This window comes from Erinaceus europaeus, chromosome 17 (genome assembly GCF_950295315.1).
Source record: "Erinaceus europaeus chromosome 17, mEriEur2.1, whole genome shotgun sequence".
Taxonomy (NCBI): domain Eukaryota; kingdom Metazoa; phylum Chordata; class Mammalia; order Eulipotyphla; family Erinaceidae; genus Erinaceus; species Erinaceus europaeus.
In genome coordinates this window covers 64,062,021-64,089,700 of record NC_080178.1, presented here as the reverse complement: position 1 = coordinate 64,089,700, position 27,680 = coordinate 64,062,021, and the positions used below count along the sequence as shown (strand labels likewise).

General features: G+C 40.0%; 1 protein-coding gene across 2 annotated transcripts in view; it reads right to left on the bottom strand.

The window, feature by feature from the left end:
* Window positions 1-27,680, bottom strand: part of FCHSD2 (FCH and double SH3 domains 2) — a 210,808-nt gene that overhangs the window by 25,147 nt on the left and 157,981 nt on the right. For both annotated transcript variants that reach the window (XM_060176858.1, XM_007527489.3), the window contains 4 exons: window positions 24,770-24,865; window positions 17,426-17,542; window positions 13,732-13,836; window positions 7,342-7,503 (listed from right to left, as the gene is read on the bottom strand). In XM_060176858.1, coding sequence (XP_060032841.1) covers window positions 7,342-7,503; window positions 13,732-13,836; window positions 17,426-17,542; window positions 24,770-24,865 — 480 coding nt within the window. The remainder of the gene's footprint in view (window positions 1-7,341; window positions 7,504-13,731; window positions 13,837-17,425; window positions 17,543-24,769; window positions 24,866-27,680) is intronic.

The window sequence follows — 27,680 nt, the reverse complement described above, 5'->3', positions numbered from 1 at the left end:
GAAGAAAACACTAATTTATCTCAAGGTTATTAGAGAGCTGAAAGCTGAAATAGCTGAGCTAAGAACACAACTAGCTGAACAAGCTAAAACAGTATCAGAACAGGGTTACAAAATAGATGAACTCCAGAAAACCATAGAGGGGAGAGAGAATAGAATCAATGAGGCTGAAGACAGAATTAGCAAGATCGAGGATGAATTAGAGACAACTAAAAAAGAAGTAAGAGATCTCAAAAAGAGATTAAGAGATGCTGAAAACAACAACAGAGTCCTATGGGATGACTTCAAAAGAAACAATATATGCATTATTGGCTTACCAGAGGAAGGAAGAGAGGGAGGGGAAAAAGCATTCTTCAGGCCATAATAGATGAAAACCTCTCTAGTCTAGACAACATCAAAGACATAGGGGTTCAAGAAGCCCAGAGGGTCCCAAACAGAATTAACCCAGACTTAAAGACACCAAGACACATCCCATTTAGAATGGAAAGGAATAAGGATAAAGAAAGGATCCTGAAGGCTGCAAGGGAAAAACAAAGAGTCACCTACAGAGGAAAACCTGTAAGATTAGCAGCTGACTTCTCCACACAAACACTACAGGCCAGAAGAGAATGGCAAGATATCTATCGAGTACTCAATGAGAAAGGCTTTCACCCAAGAATACTGTATCCTACTAGACTGTCATTCAGACTAGATGGAGGCATAAAAACCTTCTCAGACAAGCAACAGTTGAAGGAATCAATTATCACCAAGCCTGCCCTGAAAGAAGTTCTGAAAGGTCTCCTATAAACAGCAAGACCACCATAAATAGGCCATATATCAGAACACTCTAAAAATCTACAAGAATGGTGTTAAAATATCTTCAATCTTTGATATCAATAAATGTCAGTGGCCTGAATTCACCTACTAAAAGACACAGAGTAGGAAGATGGATCAGAAAACACAACCTAACAATATGCTGTCTACAGGAAACCCACCTAACTCAACAAGACAAACACAGACTTAAAGTGAAAGAATGGAAAACTATCATACAGGCCAATGGCTCACAAAAAAGGGCAGGAACAGCTATTCTCATATCTGACACGATAGACTTTAAAATAGATAAGATTAAAAAAGATAGGAATGGACACTACTTAATGCTCAGAGGATCACTCAATCAAGAGGACTTAACAATTATTAACATCTTTGCAACCAATGAGAAGCCATCTAAAGACATCAAACGTCTACTGAAAGAGGTACAGCAATATATTAACAGCAATACAGTCATAGTAGGGGACTTCAACACCCCACTCTCTCGACTTGATAGACAGATCATCCAGGCAGAAATCAATAAAGACATAAGGGAGCTAAATGAAGAGACAGATAAACTAGAACTATTGGACATTTTCAGAGTCATTTATCCCAAGAAACTAGAATACACATTCTACTCAAGTCCACATGGGTCATTCTCAAGGATAGACCATATGTTAGGCCACAAAGACAGCATCAGCAAATTCAAGAGCATTGAAATCATCCCAAGCATCTTCTCAGACCACAGTGGAAAAAACTAACACTTAACAATCAACAAAAGATTAGTAATAGTCCCAAAATGTGGAAGCTCAACAGTACACTCCTTAACAACTACTGGATCAAAGAGGAAATAAAGGAAGAAATCAAAATGTTTCGAGAGTTCAATGAAAATGAAGACACAAGCTATCAAAATATTTGGGATACAACTAAGACAGTACTGAGAAGGAAGTTTATAGCCATAGAAGCTCACATTAGGAAACAAGGAAAAGCACAAATAAACAGCCTGATTGCACATCTTAAAAGACCTAGAAGAAGAACAAGGAACCCTAAAGCAACCAGAAGGACAGAAATCACTAAAGTTAGGGCAGAAATCAATAACATTGAAAATAACAAAGCCATACAAAAGATCAATGAAAGTAAATGTTGGTTCTTTGAAAGAGTGAACAAAATAAACAAACTTTTAGCCAGACTCACAAAACAAAAAAAGGGAGAAGACCCAAATAAATCAGATACTAAATGAAAGAGGAGATATCACAACAGACACCGCAGAAATGCAACATATCATACGAGGCTTCTATGAACAACTATATGCCACCAAACTGGAGAACCTGGAAGAAATGGACGATTTCCTAGATACCTACCAACTTCCAAAACTAAGTAAAGAGGAAGTAGATAACATGAACAGGCCCATCACAGCGAATGAAATTGAAACATTTATCAAAAATCTTCCCAAAAATAAAAGTCCTGGACCAGATGGTTTTACAAATGAATTCTACAAAACCTTCAAAGAAGAACTAATACCTCTACTTTTAAAAGTCTTCCAGAAGATTGAAGACACTGGAATACTCCCTGCCAGTTTCTATGAAGCCAACATCACTCTGATACCAAAAGCAGACAGGGACACAACCAAGAAAGAAAACTACAGACCAATATCTCTGATGAACATAGATGCTAAAATACTGAACAAAATTCTAGCCAAAGGGATACAGCAGTATATTAAAAAGATTGTTCACCATGACCAAGTGGGGTTTATCCCAGGCATGCAAGGTTGGTTTAACATACGTAAAGCAATCAACGTGATCCACCACATCAACAAAAGCAAGACCAAAAACCACATGGTCATATCAATAGATGCAGAGAAAACCTCTGACAAAATATAACATCCCTTTATGATCAAAACACTACAAAAATGGGAATAGATGGAAAATTTCTGAAGACAGTGGAGTCTATATATAGCAAACCTACAGTCAACGTCATACTCAATGGTGAAAAACTGGAAGCATTTCCACTCAGACCAGGTACTAGACAGGGCTGCCCACTATCACCATTACTATTCAACATAGTGTTGGAAGTTCTTGCCATAGCAATCAGGCAGGAGCAAGGAATTAAAGGCACAAAGATTGGAAGAGAAGAAGTCAAACTCTCCCTATTTGCAGATGACATGATAGTATACACAGAAAAACCTAAGGAATCCAGCAATTATCTTTTGGAAATCATCAGGAAATACAGTAAGGTGTCAGGGTACAAAATTAACATTCAAAAGTCAGTGGCATTCCTCTATGCAAACACTAAATTAGAAGAAGTTGAAATTCAGAAATCAATTTCTTTTACTATAGCAACAAAACAATAAAGTATCTAGAAATAAACCTAACCAAAGAAGTGAAAGACTTGTATACTGAAAATTATGAGTCACTACTCAAGGAAATTGAAACAGACACAAAGAAGTGGAAAGATATTCTATGTTCATGGGTTGGAAGAATTAACATCATCAAAATGAATATACTACCTGGAGCCATTTACAAATTTAATGCTATCCCCATCAAGATCCCAACCACATTTTTTAGGAGAACAGAACAAATGCTACAAATGTTTATCTGGAACCAGAAAAGACCTAGAATTGCCAAAAACATCTTGAGAAGAACGAACAGAACCGGAGGCATCACACTCCTAGATCTCAATAGAGCCATTGTCATCAAAACTGGTTGGTACTGGAACATGAATAGACATACTGACCAATGGAATAGAATTGAGAGCCCAGAAGTAAGCCCCCACACCTATGGACATCTAATCTTTGACAAAGGTGCCCAGACTATTAAATGGGGAAAGCAGAGTCTCTTCAACAAATGGTGTTGGAAAAATGGGTTGAAACATGCAGAAAAATGAAACTGAACCACTATATTTCACTGAATACAAAAGTAAATTCCAAGTGGATCAAGGACTTGGATGTTAGACCAAAAACTATGAGATACTTAGAGGAAAATATTAGCGGAACTCTTTTCTGCATAAATTTTAAAGACATCTTCAGTGAAACAAATCCAATTACAAAGAAGACTAAGACAAGCATAAATCTATGGGACTACATCAAATTAAAAAGCTTCTGCACAGCTAAAGAAACTACTACCCAAAGCAAGAGACCCCTCACAGAATGGGAGATCTTTACATGCCATACATCAGAAGGCTAGAAATGGACCTACCCTATGATCCTGCAATTCCTCTCCTGGGGATATATTCTAAGGAACCCAACACACCCATCCAAAAAGATCTGTGTATACATATGTTCTTGGCAGCACAATTTGTAATAGCCAAAACCTGGAAGCAACCCTGGTTTTCAACAACAGATGAGTGGCTGAGCAAGTTGTGGTATATATATACAATGGAACTCAGCTATAAAAAATGTGTGGTATATATATATACAATATATACAAGTTGTGGTATAGATATACAATGGAACTCAGCTATAAAAAATGGTGACTTCACCATTTTCAGCTGATCTTGGATGGACCTTGAAAAATTTATGTTAAGTGAAATAAGTCAGAAACAGAAGGATGAATTGAAAAATTTATGTTAAGTGAAATAAGTCAGAAACAGAAGGATGAATATGAGATGATCTCACTCTCAGGCAGAAGTTGAAAAACAAGATCAGAAGAGCAAACACAAGTAGAACCTGAATTGGAACTGGTGTACTGCACCAAAGTAAAGGACTCTGGGGTGGGTGGGTGAGGAGAATACAAATCCAAGAAGTATGACAGAGGACCTAGTGGGGGTTGTATTGTTATATGGAAAACTGGGAAATGTTATACACAGACTATTGTATTTACTGTTGAATGTAAAACATTAATTCCCCAGTAAAGAAAAAAAAAAAAAAACAAGTGGTATAACTGTGCTGTCTCTCCCTCCCCTACTCTAAGAGGGAGGGGAAATCTGGCTAGAGTGATAGAATCATATAGGAGTGAAAGTCTTGGTGGCAAAGAAAAAAATTCTATACTCTGTGACCCTTTCTTCACAACCCTATACTCGGTACAAAAGCATAATAAGGAAGGCAAGTAAGAATCAATCCCAAGTAAGTATAATTTCTCCCTTACTCTACAACGTAAGTAGGTGCCTGCATTTTAAAAACACAATGCACTTTGCAGTGTTCATGTCTAATGGCAGGCAGCATTAACTATGTTTTCTAGATGGAAGGAACTTTAAACGTGATGACTAATGCTTTTGTTGGCGTCGATAATGGAAGAAATAACTTGCTCTCCAGATTGTGTATTCTTGCTTCATGCTGCACAGCCAGCTAGTTGTCAGTGTGAAGATACAACTCCCCCTCAGTGCTTTCAGTACTGCCATTTGAAAGCAGGTTAAATAAATATTGAGACTTCATCACACTGTTCCGTGCCTACATTTTCCCCTTGTTTACACTTGTTAGTAGAGTTCCTCCACGGAACAAAATCCCTCTACTGAAAGTAGAGGGAAAGTACAAATTCTACAGGAGTGACTGGGGTGGGTGGGTGGGAGGGAATGCTATGGGACTGCAAAAGGCCCTTTCCAGAGACCGCCATGTCACTAGATGACAGGACATTTCTAGACAGCTCTCAAGTGCTCGACCTTTCTTGCCAGACAGTGCACTCATGGCTAAACACTGCACCAGGCCTGTGTCCTCTTTCCTCCTGTTAGAATTATTCAAGGACTATCTCAAATGATAAATATTTTTTCATGGGCCAAACTCTCTATTTTTCTTTTTTATTATCTTTATTTATTTATTGGATAGATAGAGACAGCCAGAAATTGAGAGGGAAGGGGGTGATAGAGAGGGAGAGAGATAGCGACACACTTGCAGCCCTGCTTCACTACTTGTGAAGCTTTCCCCCTGCAGGTGGGAACCAGGGGCTTGAACTCAGGTCCTTGCGCATTGTAACGTGTGCTCAACCAGGTGTGCTACCACCCAGCTCCAAATCCCCCCCCCCCTTTTTTTAGCTGACTTTGGGCTTTTCTGATAGAAGTGACAAAATCCTGTGATTTCGGGAGTTAAAGGGGAAATTAGAGTCATTTAAGCTTAACTATCTGTGACTCAGAGAGTGGCTTCTTCCTGGTGTATCTGCGTTGATGAGTTAGAAGTTAGCCATTTTGAGTGTGCTACAGCAGCGGAGTCATACACTGCTGTGTCACTAAGTTCTAAAAGGCCAAATCTACTAATTTATAAGCTCATGGACAAATCTTATTCATTTCTGACTTGCCTAAGTAGTAGGCACAAAACCAAGCAACAAGTGTCTGCTTAGTTGAGCCTGAAAATGTACTAGTTCAAGGGAAATCAATGATCTGATGGGCTGCCCACAGTGCTGCTAAGGATGTTAAAAGTGGGTGGTGGTAGATAGCATAATGGTTATGCAAAGAGACTCTTATTCCTGAGGCTCCAAAGTCTCAGGTTCACGGTGAATTCAACTTCTTTATCCCACTTGGATGGAGCTTGAAGATATCATATTAAGTGAGAAACAGAGGATGAATATGGGATGATCTCACTCATAGGCAGAAATTGAAAACAAGGTCAGAAGGGAAAACTCTAAGCAGAACTTGGACTGGAGTTGGTGTGTTGCACCAAAGTAAAAGACTCTGGGGGGGGGGGGGGAGGGTTCAGGTCCTGAAACAAGATGGCAGAGGAGGACCTAGTGGGGGTTAGAGTGTTATATGGAAATGTTATGCATGTACAAACTACTTTACTATTTTACTGTTGACTGTAAACCAATAAAGAAATTTTAAAAAAAAGTGGGCAGGGGGGTAGACAGCATAATGGTTATGCAAAGAGACTCATGTCTGAGGATCCATTGTCCCAGATTCAGCCCCCTGCACCACTATAAACCAGAGCTGAGCAGTGCTCTGGTAAAAAACATAAACAAAAGTTAAAAAAGCAAGTTTGTGCCTTCAATATGTTACTATCATAGCTTCTGTCTAAACGAGTAACACAAAGCAGGTGATTATGACTTTTAAAAAATGCAACAGGTAGATATTATAGGACACAAGGAATCTCTTTCAGAGTGAAAGCTAACTTCATAATAAAGCGGGTCATGTGAGCTTATTTCCCCAACTGGAGTACCATTAATAGTGAAGGAAACAAAAAACCACCTCTGGTAGACTGTACTTTTCTGAAAACGCACACATTCACATACATTTCTCAATGTGTAAGTGGGTTTCCACTAGAAAATCAGGATGCTACATGAAACGAACAAACCTGACAAAATCACGAATGCCTTCAACTTTGGCCAGTTTCTTTGGTGAAGATACTTTACTTTGAAGAGGCACCATGGATCCAGCTGGGACATTAGAATTTTAACTTTTAGTTTGCAGCACTTCCATCTACCTATTTACCCATGAACTCATTTCTGTCAACAGATACTTCCTGAACACCCACTATGTGTGGCGACCTACCTCATACAGGGAATTCCTGTATTCTACCACTGAGTCACCTCCCCATCTGCTACTTTTCCCTTGCAATTTAGGTTAGTTTCAGGATGGTGCATAGTCAAAGGAAAGCATCCTTCAGTGACAGCCAGTCATGCCTAAGTGGAGAAACAGTACCGGGTGTGAAGTGCCATTGTTGGTTACTGCAGGCAGGCGGGCCCAGCGCTCACTGTCCAGTTCCTCCATGACCTGGTTCATTGCACTCTTGAGCCATGTGTCCACAGAAACGCCAATCTGCTTTAGCAGGTCCAGCCGAGCTTCGGCTTTCAACTTAATTACCTGAGAAAACCAAGAGAGTGGCCAGGAATCAGGGAATTGTTTCTTTTCAAATTACTTGCTACAGTTATTCCAATTCAATAGACAGAACTAGCCTGCTATTTCATTAGTATGACAAAGATCTTAATTTGTTACTAGGAGAGAGGAAGTAGTGAGGGGAAAGGAAGGAATGCAAGGACAGGACCCAGGACCTGCTGATAGAGGCAAATGGCACACGTGCATTTTGACAAAAGTATTTGATGAGGCAGCAGACAGAACATGAATAGGAAGACAGAAAAATGCCAGTAAGCCCGAATTATTTCCCTTTTTCTAAGGTCATGTCTCTGATGATCTGAAATTTAGTGTCGCTACAGCCGTCTGACAAAAGTCTCCTGGACTTTTCCTTCTCTACGATTCATCTTCTCCAAGTCTGAAAATGGTTCTAGCCCGTGCCATAGCAACAGAGAAACTTCTATGACTCACAGCTGACTGCTGAGTAGAGACTTTAAATTTTATCATGACATAGCTGTCAGAAAAAGTAGAGAGTGAGAATCAAAATTAATATTCTTCAAATTCAAGAAAGAGCAGTATTCCCTGATCTTTGATTCTTCCAAGTCATGAGCCAGTAACTACAGAGCTAGATCTTTCTTTCAGAGACAGGCTATAAGAGCAGAGAGCAGTACAGCCCCCCCTCAGTAGCTGGTATTCAAAATTCCACTTTTGCTTCTGACACCCACAAATCTCTACACACAGCCAGCCCATCTATAAAACGCTCCTAGTTTTCAAAATCTGTGAATTCCTGAAAGCCACATTTCTCAAACCCTGTGTATTCAATTCTGCTTTGTTTAGAGAGAATATGTTTTCTAAGTATCATTTCTAGCATACCCTTTAGCTGAGGGTAGCTTTGTTAATTTCAGGCAAAACCTACAGAAAGAAATGCAGAATCATTACCCAGCATGTGAGAGACAGGAAATCACTGTTTTGTTTCTTCCCAATCAAAAAGCTATTTTTTTTATCAGTAAGAATTATTGCATTTGGATAATTTAATTTCAAAACAGTTGGGGATCTTTCAAATTATCTTTCTGTTATTTTTTTTTCATTGACTTCTGAGGAGTGATAAACATATTCTTTTAAATTTATTGGTGCTAGCTTGTTGCCTAGCAAAAAGTCTTGTGACTATTTCATGCGTACTTTATATTCTACTGAGTTTGTATCTCCTGATCTATCATTTCCTGAAAGGCATGTTGGAATTCCTAGATCTGTCTATTTTGTCTTTCAGTGATGTCAGGCTTTGCTCCATATGTTCTGTTAATTACAGATACATTCATGCATTATGTTCTCCTGATGAACTGCCTTTTCTTTTTTTTAATAAATATTTAAAAAATATTTATTCATTTATTTATTCCCTTTTGTTGTCCTTGTTGTTTTTTTATTGTTGTAGTTATTACTGTTGTTGTTGGATAGGACAGAGAGAAGTGGAGAGAGGAGGGAAGACAGAGAGGGGGAGAGAAAGAGAGACACCTGCAGACCTGCTTCACCCCTGCAGGTGGGGAGCTGGGGGCTCGAATCGGGATTCTTCAACCGGTCCTTGTGCTTTGTGCCACCTGAGCTTAATCCGCTGCGCTACTGCCCGGCTCCCTGACTTCATTTTCAATCACTATGAATTATCTCCGATATTCATTGTCCTCAAACCTCTTATGTGACATTACACAATCGTTCCAATTTTATCATTAGTGCTCTTTCAGCTCTTCCCTGTCAAATTCGTTTCTTCTCTAGGTTTATATTCAGGTTTGGTCAAGGATTTGGATAGTTCTAGGCTGAATTTTAGTTATGCAGCTCCTAAGAGGAGCTGCCAATATTAATGTCATCAAGAGCAGCACCATGCTTCCAAAGGTCATTCTTCTCCAGGTCTACCAAGTAAGTATTTTTATTCCAGGCTAATAACTGTGAATGTGAAGATCTGGCTGGAGCGATAGTTCACCAGCTAGAGTGCATCACTGGCAGATGCGTGACCTAGGTGTGGACCCTCACATCACACGGGAAGTGCTAGGCACTGGGGGGCGTTCTGTGCTGTGGTGTCTCTCTCCCTTCTACCTCTCTACTCGAATGGAAAAGTGGTCTGGAACAGAGAAATTTCTCCAGCCCCGCAAACTAAATGAATAAACTATTGCATGGGAATAAAAAAAAAATCAATGCAAATGGGATATAAGCAGAAGAAAGGGAAAAAGAACCAATACAAACTATTGTCAATTTCTCTGAAGACTCCTGTGGTCCAGTTTGCCCCCAAAGTTTATTCCTATAAGTACTACTTCAATAACTATTCTCGTGTTTGCTCTAGAATCACTTTAATTTTGTTTGGGTTGCTCTTTGTACCTAAAAGTGCAAATCATCTTACTTAATGAATTAATTTTCATGGCATCATGGTTTTCATAGTTCCATGTTTCTGGTAAGAAGATCATCTTTGAGAATATAAACTTAAAAATTTTTTTTAAATTTTATTTATTTACTTCCCCTTTTGTTGCCCTTGTTGGAGAATATAAACTTAAACACTGGCATTAGGAGAGATGAGATAGGCTGTGGGAACCTCACTTCACATTTTTAGCTTGAAGTTGACAAATGCAGGGCAGCTCAGCACATTCATGATCATGACAGATCACCCAGCACAAATACAGATTGTATGTAACTCATATCTGTCTACCACTGGGGGTGTGCTGGACCTGGAGCTCCAGACAATGACAGCATGGATGGAATCTGGAGATTGAAACTGCAAGAGAGAACACACCCTTCAGAAAACTCTCACTTCTGCCCCAATGCTCTGAAACCGGCTTCTACCAGAATTTGGAGGAGCAAACCACAGGGAAAATTCTACACAAGCTGATGTTTCTTCAACCAGTCCAGGGTCTGCCAACAGTATTTGGCCAGCACCCGAGGCCAGTGGTTTAGCTGTGACTCTGCATTCAGAGAGGAGAGTGGCTGTTATTGTCCTGCCTGCCCTCTTCACTCGGGAGGCTGCAGATCTGATTTGCCAAGGACAGAGGTGAGTTGAGGTTGCTGAGGCTTCTTTGGACCAGGCACATGGGCAAGCACTTTCTGGTTCTGATGACTAGTATGGGGCTGTGTCCCAAACATGCTCACAGTCCCTGTGTTTGCCTCTCCTACCTTCAGAGTCTGGCTCAAGTTCTGCCTCCTGAGGTTGCATAGTGTGAATCTATGCCATTGTTTTTCCACTGACTGACCAAATACTCCTCATTTGTTGAGACTCACCTCAACCCCACTTCTGTATTAACTATCCCAATGATGCTTCCCACAGTGATCTCTGAGTCCTCTGGGTTCTTTAAGCATCAAGTAACTTGAGGAGTTATTCCTAGGCACTTCTGGTTTACAGTCTGTTATCTCTGGCAATTATTAGCACCTAATTATTAGCACCTCACAAGAACAGGTGCTCCCCAAGGACCAGCTAGTCCCAGTCTTTTAATCTGAATTAAGTTAATTAATTTATCAGAGCACTGCTCTGCTCTGGCTTATGATGATGTTAGGAATTGAACCTGGGACTTTCATACCTCAGGTATGAAACCTCAGGTATGAAAGTGTTTTGCACAATTACTGTGATATCTCCCTGACCCTAGTCGTCTTCTTTTTTAAAATGTCTACTTCCTATACAAACTGTTTCTAAGACTTTATGAAAACTATAGTAGCTATTGTTGTAAGGGCGGGGGCACAGAACACTGGTAGAGGGTGTGGTGTGGAGCTAAAACCTGTACTCTTATAGTCCTGTAAACCACTTTAGGTGACTAAAAAAATAGAAATAAAAATAAAAAAAAACTACTTCCATATCCCTTAACCATGCTGCACTGGGCAGATAACTACATTAAAGGAGCGCGTAGATCCTCCTCAAAATGGCTGCTGTCATATGTAGTTTAAATACTTTCTACCACATTTCCTTCTAAAAAATTTCCACTGTAGTCCAGCTCAACTACAAACTATATCCTTCCTATATCCTTCTTTGCAAAATTATTTTATTTCCTTCCAGCTTCTCCCCTCTGTCAGGAAGTGGACATGAACATAAGGACAGTGTATGTGTGTATGTGAGAAAGAGATTTCCTACTTTCATGCAACCCTCAAAGGGCAAAGTGTCCTCCAACCTCCCAAAGGACTAAAATCCACTGCTCCTAAAGAAGGCACCATAAAAATTTCAGATATTTATTACTTAGGCCTAGACACCCTCCTCTCATATCCCATAGTTCACTTCCCTGAAACACTCTAACTACTAAACTAACTATACAAAATAAAGTAAGATATATTTCCTAATCTCTTCTGACAGCATCAGCATTACTGTCTCCCCTTGTTAATCTTTAGAAGAAGCACTGTATACAGTTGGCCAAGAGATACAATGGCAAAAAAATTTCAACTAGGGAGTCAGGCAGCGGGTTAAGCGCACATGGTGCAAAGCACAAGGACTGGGGTAAGGATCCCGGTTCAAGCCCCTGCCTCCCCGCCTGCAGAAGAGTCGCTTCACAGGCGGTGAAGCAGGTCTGCAGATGTCTATCTTTCTCTCCCCCTCTGTCTTCCCCTCCTCTCTCCATATCTCTCTGTCTTATCTAACAACAATGACATCAATAACAATAATAATAGTCACAACAATGATAAAACAAGGAGAAAAAAAGATTTAAAAAAAATAATAAAGAAATAAAAAATATATATATTCAACTAAAGGACAATTAGTGTTGCTATTACAACCTTTATCAGAATAAATATGGAAAAACTTGAGGTTAGCTTAGACCCCACTAAAATCCTAGGTGTATTTCCACCCCAACTTGAGGCCAGACCCCATAAACATGGTTTGGATACAACAAATGACACTCAACACTTTTAACGCCTAGGAGAAAGTCCAAACTCATCAAATAAAGAAGGGACTACAAAAGCTAGAAATGGGCAAGAGACGGGCTCACTTAATGGTAGCCTTTTTGGTTACTACCAGCAGCCCTATCAACTAGGGCACCCGTGAGGGCATCTTAGGATTTCCTGATAAATACAATGGGCCTAGAGTTCTAATAGATCACTCTCTCCACCACCACTAGTAACTTCCATCAGGAAAGGCATCATTAGCCTTTTTGAAGGCCTTTCCAGGATCCTGCCCTCAAAAGTAGCAATGGTAGGGACTGCCCCACTTTCAGAAGGGAGGCTGGGTCAGCCTACTCTGTCATTTGAGGAAGACTGTTCCTGAAATGAGTGTAGCCTAGAAAGTTCCCAGTTGTGACCATGGACTGTGAGCTCAGACTGACAGGGACTCAGAGGTTACATAGGTTCATGTGCTAAAAATGAATATACATGCACCCTGGGTCAGACTGGTGAGGTCATCTACCCAGAGAAGTCAGGATGGAATCACGATAGTGTCTGCAACTTGGAGTCCGGAAGGTGGCAGGACATAAAAATGAGACAAAAAGGTTAATAAACAAGAACCAAAAAGTAGAAACACAGCAGATGAGATTAGGGATATTAGGGTGGAAGGAAGCTAGGAAGTTCATTTCAGACATGTTTCTAGGGGTCCATGACTACTTGAGCTTCACAGCTAACATGAAGTTGGATAAAAATATTATCTGAGAAAAGGGTGTCAGAGTCTCTATGGGCTAGAAAATTTGATTAGGGCAAAGAGTAGCTCCCATTCTTGAGAAAATTCCATGAATAAAAAAACTAACTATCTCCATCCACTCAATCCAGGGCATAGATACATATATATATATATTTAGCACTAGAGCCTGTGTAACCTCTGAGTCCCTACTGGTCTGAGCTTTCAGCTCATGGTCACAGCTGGAACACTGTAGGCTGCACTCACTTCAGGACCAGTTTTCCTTGCGTGGCAGGACAGGATACCCCAGCCTCCTGTCAGAGACTAGGTTAGTGGCTACCATCTGGTCGAGATTTTTTTTAGGCTCTGAACAAACATATCTCACCATTTCATTATCATAAACTCTTTATAAAGCACCATTTTGTTGTTTTATATCTTGTACAAAGCATGCATGTACCTGAAAGTGAAAATCATCTTAATTAGTTAATTAGTTTTCATCACATCATGGTTTTCATAGTTCATGTTTCTGGTAAGATACTTAAAGAAAAACACAACGATCTGGAAACTGATGAAGACTGAATCATCTTTAAATAAATCGGTGTCCAGACACTGAATTCAAAGGGAGCATATCACAGCTGTGCCACTTGTTGGGAGACGGACACAACACTCAGTAGCTGCTATCTTACCTCTGCCTTACGGATATTTTCTCTAGCTTCATCAATTTTCTGTTCCAAATCTGCTCGACTTTGTTCTGGCACTGCAGCTCCATGACATTCCAGATCATCTAGAACCTACAGAGAAACAGAAAATTGATGACCCTTCTTTTCCTTAAGTGACTAGAGTATTAAACAATTCGAAAGACTTAAGTGATAAGTGACTTTGTTTAGGTTTTTAAACTTTTTTTTTTCATCTATTTGGTAAGTAAAAAATAAAACCCTTTGGGACAGTTGAGTGGCTGAGTTGTGGTATCAATATACAATGGATTACTACTTAGCTATTTAAAATGATGAAGTCATCTCCTTTGCCTTATTTCAGATGAAGGTCGAAGGAATCATGCTAAGTGAGGTAAGCCACTTATCTATGGAACTTAACAAACACGAACCGAAAGGGAAAAAACCAAAGTGAAACTTGGACTGGTTGGGGTGTACTTCAATAGGGACCTTGGGGAAGGGAGAGAATAGAGAGGGTGTTGGGTCATGGTGCATCATGGCTAAAAAGGATCCAAGATGACAGTGAGAGTATTTTCAAGATAACTACCACAGGGATATAAGAGATTGTGCTTATGTGTCAACAACTGTACTGTAAAACATTATTTACCCAAATGACTAGGGGAAAAAAAAACCCAATAGATTGACACAATCTACAAAGCTTATTTGGATTAAAGCCTTTGATATGTATATCTTTGTCTTAAAAATTACCTGAGTATAAAGTATTATTGTAAAACAATAACTATTAATGAACAGCAGTCTCCCTTAGATCCACATGTCCTACCCTGTGTCCTCCATCTCAAGATAAGCACTGTTCCTTTGATTATGTGCAACTTTCCACACCGTTTCTTATGCTTCCTATGCACACATGCAAAAAGAAATAATTTTATGTAAAATAAAATTAAATGAGACCTGTCATCCCTCAATGTATCTATGAAAACTTTATATGTTTTATACAAACAGGTTGACCTCATTCTCCAATTAAGTTATAAACAGATCAACTGTACCATATTTTATTTACTCTTACTATACTGCTATTTGTGCTCCATTTTTTTGACATCATAAATAGTGCTGTATAAATAATGACACATGTAGTCAGGTTTCTGTAGTGTAGTGGTTATCACCTTTGCCTGACAAATAATGACACATGTTAATGACACTTTGAACATATATGAGAATATTTAAAAGCAGAGGTGAAAATGGAACATCTTCATTTCAATAGATATTGTCAAAACATCCCCAAAAGGTTGTAGCTACAGGTCTCTATCACACAGTATGAAAAACATGTCTCTCTATTATTTCACCAACATTAGATGTTGTCAATTTTGGATTTTCTTTTTCTTTTATTAATTTTTAAAAATATTTATTTGTTTTCCCTTTTTAAAAATATTTATTTCCTTTTTTGTTGCCCTTTTTATTGTTGTAGTTATTGTTGTTGTTATTGATGTCACTGTTGTTGGATAGGACTGAGAGAAATGGAGAGAGAAGGGGAAGAGAAAGAAAGACACCTGCAGACCTGCTTCACTGTCTGTGAAGTGACTCCCCTGCAGGTGGGGAACCGGGGTCTCAAACCATGATCCTTCTGCCGGTCCTTGTGCTTTGCACCACGTGCGTTTAACCCCTGCACTACCGCCCGACTCCCCCTGGATTTTCTTTTTCAACATGATATATAAAGATTATCTAATGATTTTGACTTTAATTTTTCTAATTAAAAAAATCTCTTCTCTGTGTGTGTCTGTGTGTGTGTGTGGGGGGGGTTTGCACAATTTTCACCAGTCTGGTGCCATATGGAGAGGTCAGAAAGACAAAAATGCCAAGCTATGCTGCTTCCTACATGTTTAAGTCTTCCAGGTCCAAGCACCAGATGAGATTCAATGGAGAATCTCTAGCACCTGTAATCATGTGACTGCAACCACATAAAAGACTCAAACGAGAACTTCCATTCTGAGCCTATCTAGTTTCCACAGCTGTAAAATAAAATATTACAAAAATGACCATTTTGTGGCAATAAGTTTAAAGTAGTTTGGGATACAGCATTAGGTAAATGGGACACTGAATGCAAGTTATCAGGGCAGTGAAAAGATGTCAAGGCAGAGTGGAGGACTCATGTATCCACAGCAGACATGCCCAGTGTTGGATAGGTTAATTTATGCTATGCTGGTAAGTTAAAGCATAGCAGTGGCTGGGACTGCCCATAATAAAAAGAAGATAGCTTGGGGGTCAGGCGGTGGCGCAGCGGGTTAAGCGCAGGTGGCGCAAAGCGCAAGGACCGGCGTAAGGATCCCGGTTCGAGCCCCCGGCTCCCCACCTGCAGGGGAGTCGCTTCACAGGCGGTGAAGCAGGTCTGCAGGTGTCTATCTTTCTCTCCCCCTCTCTGTCTTCCCCTCCTCTCTCCATTTCTTTTTTTTTATTTAATTTTTTAAAATATATATATTTATTTATTTTCCCTTTTGTTGCCCTTGTTGTTGTTATTTAGATAGTACAGAGAGAAATGGAGAGAGGAGAGGAAGACAGAGAGGGGGAGAGACAGACAGACACCTGCAGACCTGCTTCACCGCCTGTGAAGCGACTCCCCTGCAGGTGGGGAGCCGGGGGCTCGAACCGGGATCCTTATGCCAGTCCTTGAGCATTGCGCCACATGCGCTTAACCCGCTGCGCTACCGCCCGACTCCCGTTCCTCTCTCCATTTCTCTCTGTCCTATCCAACAATGAATAACATCAACAATGGTAATAATAATAACCACAACGAGGCTACAACAAGAAGGGCAACAATAGGGGGAAAAAATGGCCTCCAGGAGCGGTGGATTCATGGTGCAGGCACCGAGCCCAGCAATAACCCTGGAGGGAAAAAAAAAAAAGAAGATAGCCTAAAAAAAAAAAAATCAAAGAATTTTAATATTTAAATGTGAGACAGAGAAAGGAGACCCTCTCAAAGAATCGAGGGATCATAGAGTGACAGAAAATCTAGGGCAATGTTAAGTTGTAGATGACAAGAGAATGTTTCAAGATGAAGTGAGCTGTCAGATGAAACTGGCAACAGGCTAAGTCAGAGAAGAAGTCAGGTGTTTTTGGCCTTAGCAACACAGACAGCACTGGTGGTTTTGACAAAGGCAGATTCTATGAAGTGTTACAGGGGAAGGGAAAGAAAACGAAGTCCAAACGCGATGGACTAACAAATAAGGGGGAAGTCAGGAGACACAGAGACCAAATATGGATAATTCTCTAAAGAAGTTGGGTGTGAAAGTAAAGAAAGAATAAAGTGGAAATCAGAAAAAAATTACCACTCCTTAAATAATTTCTTTAGGCTTAGAATTGGATTTTTAAGATACATTGCTATATAGAACCAACAACTGTATCTTCAAAAATGTGATCTTGGGAATAAAAAGTCTAATTCAACATATACACACTTCTTCTTTTGCTTGAAAGACTATACCTCACTAACAGCAGCCTGGCAGGCAATTCTTTTGTAAACAAATCACTTAATACAATTTTGCTAGAGAGTTTTAGGAATTTCCAAGCTATGTAGATAGCTGAGAATATCCTGCTTAAGTGCTGAGAAACTCTAGAAAAAAATTACAGAGGGTATTTCTTACATTAATCAACCTCAGTTCCTTAAACCCACATAACATTTGGCTTAAGCTAAATATAGGCTGAGACTCTCCAGCGCACGTACCCGTTGTTGGTGAACAATATTCTTGTGCTCGCGGGCTACCCGTGTGGCCCATTTCCGGGCCTCCTTGTTTAGACTGTGCTCCTCTGTGGTCCCAGTTTCTGATTCTAACTGCCGACTCTATAACACAAGAGAAAACAGGAAAGTATCATTATTCTTACTGAAATCAGTACCGTTTTGTAGGTGAGCCAGAGGGTCTCAGCACGAGGCAGGCTCCATGACTGTGGGAAGCAATGACTCATGTCACAGCAGATCAACAATAGACTGACATGAAATCATGGATGACCACTTTTTGGCTAACACTGCTGAATAGGGAAGCTTCATCGATAATACTGTGGGTTGACCCATTCTGGGTGTGAAGGAAGCTAGCTAAAGTAAGCAAAGAGGAAAGGAAACATTCACATCTAACAATCTTGACACCAAAATAGTTGCACAGATAAAAATGAAAACAAACAGAGGGTTTCAATGGAGTTAAAGAATCATGAGCTAGAAGTGTAGAGAATAACAATGGCAATAAAAGTTCTCTAGCGGGAATCAGGCTGTAGCGCAGTGGGTTAAGCGCAGGTGGCGCAAAGCACAAGGACCAGAGTAAGGATCCCGGTTCAAGCCCTGGCTTCCCACCTGCAGGGGAGTCGCTTCACAGGTGGTGAAGCAGGTCTGCAGGTGTCTATCTTTCTCTCCCTCTGTCTTCCCCCTCCTCTCTCCATTTATCTCTGACTTATCCAACAACAATGACAACAATAATAACTACAACAATAAAACAACAAGGGCAACAAAAGGGAATAAATAAATAAAATAAATATTTTTTTAAAAAGTTCTCTAGCTCTGAAGATACCAGGTTGAATTCAGCTACAGATTCATTACCAGCTTACAGGCAAACTTCAAAGGTGATTTTGGCCTTCCTCTGGGCTTTCATGTCATGTGAAAGACAAGGCAGCTAGATCAACTGATCACTAAGGTTTTCTCTAGCCCCCAAATGCTATAATTATATTTCATCAAGAATAAACTATAAAATCTAAATAAAGAAGATATTAATGCCTATTCTTCAAGGGACCGTGGAAAGTGCTTCATATGATTTTTATAACAACCTTATGAGATAGATGATACATTTTCTTGAAAAGGAAACTGAGGCCCAGGAAGGTTAAGTAAAATTTCTACTGTTTGGCAAGTATTAAAATGTTACAACTTTGAATATACAAGACTGATTCCAGAATCAGAACTTTTACCTACTATACCACCTAACTTTTCTCAAAATTCTAAGAACACAGATAAAACCATTTTCATCAAAATAGCAAAAATTAAAAGGGAATAATTTCTTAAATTAACCAAGAAGGTATTGCACCAAAGTAAAAGACTCTGGGGTGGGTGGGGAGAATACAGATCCAAGAAGGATGACAGAGGACCTAGTGGGGGTTGTACTATTATATGGAAAACTGGGAAATGTTATGCATGTACAAACTATTGTATTTACTGTTGAATGTAAAACATTAATTTTACATTCAAAACAATAAAGAAATTTTAAAAATTAACCAAGAAGACTTTAGTACAAAAAGAAGTGAAGTTTTAGAATGGGAAGATCTTAGAAAGCTAACTTTTCCAAGTTCTCATAGTACAAAATAGCTTGTGTGGGTAGTGTGACTGCTTTGTCATGTGTGACTCAGGCCTGGCCACCACATGTTGGGAGAAGCTCATGTGCTGGTATGTCTTTCTCTTTCTGTCTCTCCGAAAAATCTGGCTCAAAGCAGTGAATTCCAGGTGACAATAAGAAAAGAAAGAAAAGAAAAAAGCTGGGGAAGACAAAACTCCCCTCTCCCTGACCTCAATACATTGACTCAGAAAAGAGGGTCCAGTTAGCGGAACACACGAGTGCCATCAGCTGGGAGATGTGATTTCAGAATCTCCTGACTAATGAATCACACACAATAAAACATAATGAAAATTAGGTTAATTTATCCTTTTCATGTAATCTGAGGTGTGGACAGACATGTGAAAGTACTGTAGCACAAGTCTAGGTCGATGAGAACATCAGAGAGGAAGTCCAGTGTGTAAAAGAACACAGTGAGGAATGTCCCAATGTCTCCGTCGTCAAAGTCGATCAGGATCTAGTGAAGACTGTTATCTCAGCAGTGGCTCAGTCCAGAAGCAAGAACTGATAGTGACTACTTAAAAAAAAAAAAAAAAAAAAAAAAAATCTGACTAAGTAGTCTGGAAGGTGGTACAATGGATAAAACATTTGACTCTAAAGCAAGTGGTCCTGAGTTCAACTCCTGGTAGCACATGTACCAGAGTGATGTCTGATTCTGTCTCTCTCTCTTTCTTTCTCATTAATATATAAAATCTTTAGAGACCAGGTGGTGGCCAACCTGGTTGAGCACACATGTGACAATGTGCTAGGATCTGGGTTTAAGCCCCTGGCTCCCACTTGCAGGGGGAAAGCCTTTGCACGTGTTGAAGTAGTGCTACAGGTGACTCTTTCTTGCTCCACCTACCCTCTCTCTATTTTTGGCTGTCTCTAGCCAATAAATAAAAATAATTTTTTAAACAAATAAAATATTTTTTAAAATCTGATTAACTTACTCTCTAGCTTATTTTTTGAGGGGTTGCTTAGGACTGAACACAGAGTCTCATATATGAGCATCTCTCCTCTTCATTTAACCTTCCTCCTTTACCTATAAAGTGCACTTGGAGGCCACTGGCACTCTCTTTGCTGACATGTCCTCCTTCTGTCTGAGCTTAGAGGCAGATGGCACCTCTTTACTGCCCACCCTTCTCTTGGTGAATATTTCTTAATTTGTTTACTTTAATAAACTTCCTAGAACCTTAAAAATGTATTTGAGATGGTTCAGACAGCGGCACACCTGTTTAAGCACACCTGCTACCATGCTCAAGGACTGGGGTGTCAGCCCTTGCTCCCTACCTGCATGGGGGAAGCTTCACGAGCAAGTACTGCAGGTGTCTCTCTGGCTCTCTCCTTTTCTATCTACCCCACCTCATTTTCTCTCTGTCCTATCAAAAGAAAAAAAAAGGGGGAGGATGGCTACCAAAAGCAGTGCATTTGTTGTGTAGGAACTGAGCCCAGCAATAACCTTGGTGGCAATAAAATGTGTGTGTGTGTGTGTGTGTGTGTGTGTGTGTGTGTGTGTGTGTGTGAGAGAGAGAGAGAGAGAGAGAGAGAGAGAGAGAGAGGATGAATTTGAATAGCCTGAGAGATCATACAGCAGGTGAAATATTAGACTTGCATGAATGGAGTTCCAAGTTTGATCCCTGGCTTCACATGCCAGAGTGATGCTTTGGCTCTCCCTTCCCACTCTCTTCTGTTAGTGAATAAATAAATACTAATAAAACAAAATAAATAAAAATGCATTTGAGGGCTGGGAGGTGACTCTGTGGTAGAGTGCATGAGGCCCAGCACTACATGGGAGCACCATAAACAGCATTGAGGACAAAACTGGATGACCTGCCACCAATGGTGAATATGCTTTAGGGGCCCTCCATTCCACTCTCCTGGTTGCTTCTAAAAATACTGAATAAAAATTGGGCTGACGAGAGGGCAGCTCAGTCTTATCACACATGTATGAGGTCCTCAGTTTTTCCCCCCTAGCACTGCATTAAGAAAATTCATTTGGGGGGTCGGGCGGTGGCGCAGAGGGTTAAGCGCATGTGGCGCAGAGGGTTAAGCGCATGTGGCGCAAAGCGCAGGGACCGGCGTCAGGATCCCGGTTCGAGCCCCCGGCTCCCCACCTGCAGGGGAGTCGCTTCACAGGCGGTGAAGCAGGTCTGCAAGTGTCTATCTTTCTCTCCCCTTCTCTGTCTTCCCCTCCTCTCTCCATTTCTCTCTGTCCTATCCAACAACGAATTGTGTCAACAAGGGCAATAATAATAGCCACAACGAAGCTACAACAAGGGCAACAAAAGGGGGAAAAAATGGCCTCCAGGAGCGGTGGATTCATGGTGCAGGCACAGAGCCCAGCAATAACCCTGGAGGAGGAAAAAAAAAAAAAAAAGAAAATTCATTTGAAACATAATAAAAGAATAGTAACGTGTATAAATGATTGCATAGTAGTTTATACTACCAGATTTATACATGTTACTGTTCCTTTTTTTAAAAAAGAATTTACTTATTTATTTATGAGAAAGATAGGAGGAAAGAACCAGCCATCACTCTGGTACATGTGCTGCCGGGGAACGAACTCGGGATCTCATGTTCAAGTCTAGTGCCTTAGCCACTGCACCACCTCCCGGACCACACTATTCCTTTTTTTAAAGATCATTATTTTATTTTTGAAGTTGTATATAAGATTCGAACGTTACGGGGCTGGGCAGTAGCACAGCAGGTTAAGCGCACATGGCACAAAGCACACAAGACTGGCATAAGTATCCTGGTTTAGGCCCCGGCTCCCCACCTGCAGGGAGGTTGCTTCACAGGCAGTGAAGCAGGTCTGCAGATGTCAATCTTACTCTCCTCCTCTCTGTCTTCCCCTCAATCTCTACATTTCTCTCTGTCCTATCCAATAGCAACAACAGCAACAACAACAACAACAACAACAATGATAAACAACTAGGGCAACAAAAGGGAAAAAATAGCCTCCAGGAGCAGTGGATTCGTGGTGCAGGCACCGAGCCCCAGTGATAACCCTGGAGACAAAAAAAAGGTTTTAAAAGTTAAACATCAAGCAACATGATAGAAAAACACTGTAAAATGTGACTCTGAAAAAGTCTGATAATGACTGAAGTTAATTTAGACATTATTTTAAGGGGCATAGATAGTAATATAGCAATTTGCAGAAGAATATTAGCACAAGAAAAAACTTAGATAAATTACAGACTGGAGATAAAAGCTGCAGGGAAGAACACTACTAATCTACACAGAGTAAAACAAGCTATTTGGAATTTTATTCTTTGTGGATAGTAAGAATACTTACTTTATAACATAACAATAATTTCATGCAAAAACATATTTTAGTTTTTTTTTTCAAAATGATTATCATAAAGACTTTTCCAATGGCTGACAATAGGGATGATTAAAAAAAAAATAAAAGTATGCTATTTAGGGGCTAGGCGATGGTGCCCCTGGTAGAGTGCGCAGGTCAGAATGTGCACGGACTCAGGTTCAAGTCCCTGGATCCCACCTGCAGGGGGAAGCTTCACAAGTGGTGAAACTTCATTTCTCTGTCTCTATTCAACGTGTCTCTTCTCTGTCTCTCTCTCCTCCTCTCCCTCTTTCTCAGAAAGTCCTTAATTGTTCCCCAAATGCTAACTATTTTAGAGCACAGGAGAGCATGTGGAAAGAACACTGATACTACAAATCGAGATTGTAATGCGTCATTCATTTAGTGCATGATTTTGCACAAGTCTCTTTCTCCCTTTTTATTAATACCAGATTAGCTTTAAAGTTCTTTTTTTTTTAATTTTTTTATTATATTTATTTATTTATTGGATAGAGACAGTCAGAAATGGAGAGGGAAGGGAGGGATAGAGAGGGTGAGAGACAGAGAAACATCTGCAGCCCTGCTTCACCACTTGTGAAGCTTTCCCCCTGCAGGTGGGGACTGGAGCTCGAACCTGGGTCCTTGCGCATTGTAACATGTGCGCTCAACCAGGTACGCCACCACCCAGCCCCTAGCTCTAAAGTTCTTTCAAGCACTTCTGCTGCAGAAAACAAAAGTGCTTCAGGTAAGATGAAGAAATGAGAAGTTGAACTTTTTAATATAAAAAAGAAAGGAGACCCCTAGTTCACGAGGGTAAGGAGAAGGTATCAGTGAATCATCAAGTGGTCCCATGGGTATTTAGAAAAACTTTCATCCCAATTCCAGGTCCCACCCATCATTAACATGCACACCCAAGCCCTGTCCCTCCCACCCTTGACCCCCATATACCTCAGCTATGGTCATTCTCAGAGCACTGACAGGGGAGAGCTCAATATCCACCAGTGGGGCGGCTTTTAAACTCTGCCCAGTAAAGATTGCACAAGGACAGAAAACAGCAGAAAGTTAGAATTGAAGATAAACAGGGACACACAGCTAAGAACATTTAGCACAGTGTCTAGAATCAAAGAAGAATATTGGGTTGTAGTTGGGTTTTTGGAAAACAGAATAGAGACTCATTGCTATTTTTATTTTATTTTATTTTGTTCCCTGAGGAAATGGCTAAAGATAAAATAATAACCTCATCTATTCTTTTTTAAGGCAAGCCTGGTAGATTTCTCTTGTGCATCTGCTACTGCTCTGCTTCATTCTTTGCAGGCTTCAAAGAAGTCAAGTTATAGGACAGTGTCACTGAAACATTAAGCAAAAAACAGGCCTCTGTTATAATGGACCATGGTTATAATATAGAAGAGAGTAGAAAAAAAGGCTTCCTACCTTCTTTAGAAGGCCACTAACAAGGTTAGTGAACATTTAGTAAGGAATGTGAGACATCTAATGAGATACTGGGAAAGTCATTATGTATTTTTCTATGCACAATGTATCATAACTTTTCTAACAACTCAATACTTCCAGCAGGATTTCTATTAAACTCTGACATCAAACATTTCTCTGGCTTTGATTCTAAAATTATCAAAAGACCTTAGAGACGTAGTTTGACCTCTCTTTTGGCTTGTCTACATTGAGGGAAGTTAATCATCTACTTTATGTTATCAAATAAAAGGTTCAACTATAGTACGCCATTCTCATAGGTTAAACTCAAGGATAAAAATGTATGGTTGATGTTTACATTTTTAAAAAGTGTCAATTTGGGTGGCCAGGGAGGTGGCTCTACCAGGCAGGGGTAGAACATGGATTTTATTTGCATGTCTGAAGTTCCAAGTTTGATCCCTGGCATCACATATGCCAGAGGGGTGCTTTGATTTTTATCTCTCCTTAATAAAATAAAACTAATTGCCAGCTTAGCATTTTTGTTAATGACTTCACAGTCTTAAGAAAGCCAGAAGTTGTAAAAGGTGCATGATTTTTATAAGAGCAGTCAAAAGATTTGTACACACAGATTAACTATTATATTTGTTGATTCTATTCTGTTTAAAATTAACCACTGATTTCTCTGGAAGGGTATATATGTGAAGAATTTCACAGACAGAAAGCATACTTAATATTTTAATCGACATGTTATTGGATATTTCAGTTCAATTCTCTTACCTGTCATAACTTAACTCAGCTTAGTAGAAAATTGCATAACATGGCATGCCCGTAACATTTTAGAAAAGGGGATGACACATCAGTTTTTCTACATCCTTAAATTCTGCTATAAAATGAATGAGATACACTCATTTTTTCCCCTGCCTTATGTTGAAAAGATAGTTAGCTGAGAACACACACAGCTTAAAAGCAAACTAAAAACCTGAAACTCCCTTACAGTATCACTGTCGCAAGGCTGGAACTGGAAGGGCTGGGGTTTGTGAAATACAGCATTCTCTTGTAAAAATAACTGAAGATTGTAGTCCCGTACCACCTAAAAAGAAAATAAGACATCTTTAAGTCTTCCACAGGTTAAAAAAATCTATTCATTACACTTCACAGTTTGAATTTTTTCCTAGTTTTTAGAACTCATTCAGCATTACACAGTTATAGCAAAAGAAATCATAATTATACTTTCCCCCCCTTTTTTAGATAATGGTTGTTACCCAAGTGTCCTATTTTCTCAGAAAACTAAATCTGGAAAGTATTAGTTTAGAAATGAGCCCAGATTTTGGGACTAAACAGTATGCAATATTTTAAGCCAACAAAGAAGACCATAATTATGTAATACACTATGCTTTTTAGTGAGGAAGCACAGCGTGCTAGCCCATAGGTCTCTCCCACCTCTAAACACTGAGGTCCTACTAAGATCTGCTTCCTGAAGGATACTGCCTACACTGCCAGAGAGCCCCACCCACAACAAACAGCACAAAATAGCATTTTCATAGTACTTCTAAGAGGCTACATTCTAAATATAATCTTAAGGCATATCAAGAAGCCAAGCTAGAAGGAACCTATATAAAAAATAAATGTTCATGTACAGAAAGTAGTAAAACAAATAGCTTGGAAAGACAGTCATCTGAAAAGAATTCCTGCATTATGAACTGAGAAAGAGTGGAAATCAACATCTGATTGTGCACAAAACCATTTTCAACTCTGCTGCACTGTACACCCTTGTCTTGCATTTGTAGTATATTACACAGTCCACTAGCACCTCTACCAGAGGGTGAGCAGAGGAAAAAAAGTTTAGTGCTCACTTTGGCAGAACATGCACTAAAACTGGCACGATGCAGAGCTGAGCTTGGTCCCTTCGCAAAGGTGACATGTAAACTCATGAAGTCCTCCCCATTAGCAACAGGTTTAAAGCAGTTCTGCAGCTATACTTTAGCAGTCCTGGGCAAAGGATTCATTGAGGAGATGAATTACAAAGGGAAGGAAATTCAGAATTTTATGTTCACATACTACCATAGCTCTCCATTGTTCCCTTGTGTTTCTTTCACCAATGATTTAATGAATGAGGCTACCTGGTCCAGTGCTCAATGCAGGAATGAGGGGAGAAAACACACACACACACACACACACACACACACACACACACACACACACACTTAGTATCTTGATGAATTTATAGTCTGGAAACTAAGAATATTGAAGACCAAACAAAGAGACAGAATTGCCAAAGAGACAGAATGACACTGTCATTTTCTTAATTTTTAAAGAGAGCTATGGTGGCTGGGAGATAGCTCATGTGGCACCACGTGGAAGCACTGTGAGCAGCACTCAGGGAGCACGTTGTGCTGTGGTGTTTCTCCGCTCTGCCTCTCCTACCTCCCTGCTCGAAGATAAAGAAGGAGGAATAAATGGCCTAGGGAAGCCACTCAGTGGTGATGCTGTACAGTCTCAAAGCCCTGGGTTAATTTCCGGCACCATGTAAAAAAAATAGTAAGTAAAAGTAATTATATTATTGATTGGTTTGAGTCTCTTTATACAGACAGCAAGCAAGCACACAAACTATAAGGTACCAGAAATACCTCTGGGGTTACTATCCTAGAAAAAATAGCCATGACAGCATCTGGTTCAGTTACATATACAAAGCATGTCATAAAATATTAAGGAGAAATGCAAGCTTCATGAATAATTAAGCCAATCCAAAAAAAAAAAAAAACCACTCATTTTCTTTGGGGGGATCAAAGTCTATGAGGATACTGTTCTGTATACAGGGTGTCTGTATAAACTACTCCCCACCCCCTCCATGTCTAAGAATATACACAGGAACAATCTGCAAACAGGAAGAATGGATGCTTCCCACACTCCACCAAGAATACAAATGATGATGGAAAATGGAAACCTACATAGTTTCAACCTACTTTTTGGGTTATCAGGTCACTGGGCTGCTCTGAGCAGTCTAACAAGAGCAGCACAATGAATTCTTTATAACAGAAACACATATGGTAGGCGACATGCAGGTGTGAGCTTGCTGGCTCCTGGAGCAGAAGGACACATGTCCTGGCTATACTATGCTTATTAAGTTTTTATCACTACCACCATCACTCTAATCAATGGCAGCATCTCATGTATTCCTCATCTCTGGGGAGAAGCTACTCACGCGTCACAGCTTATCTCTCAATGTGGTAAACCAGTACAGTATGGACAGCACTGTGAGTTAACTTGTGGCCTCAGATATGTCACATAAACGTCCCTAGTCTTTCTCTTTACAAAGTGAGCACGGTATCACCAACCTCAGAGCATATGTTACAACTGCTAGAATACCCCCCACCTGCAGGGGAGTAGCTTCACAGGCAGTGAAGCAGGTTTGCAGGTGTCTATCTTTCTCTCTCCATCTCTGTCTTCCCCATCTCTCTCCATTTCTCTCTGTCCTATCCACCAATGACGACATCAATAACAACAATAATAACTACAACAATAAAAAAACAAGAAGGGCAACAAAAGGGAATAAATAAATAAATATTTTTTAAAAAACTGCTAGAAGACTGTTAAGTGTTGTATGAAATTCCAGTAACATTTACTTCTTTTATCAGATCACTGTTCAGCTTTGGCTTATGGTGGTGCTGAGGAATGAACCTGGGGACTCAGAGCTTCAGTGGTTAAAGTCTTTTTTTGTGTAATCACTGTCCTATCTCCCTGGCATTCCAGCAATTTTTACCTGCTTCATAAGTTAAGGAGAGTGCGTCCAATTTAACTTATACTTACAAAAAGAGCATTCAAGGAGTTTTGCCAGGGCCTGGTGAGATAGCTCACTTCACAGAGCGCTTGCTTTGCCATGAGGCCATTCAGATTCTAGCTAACCC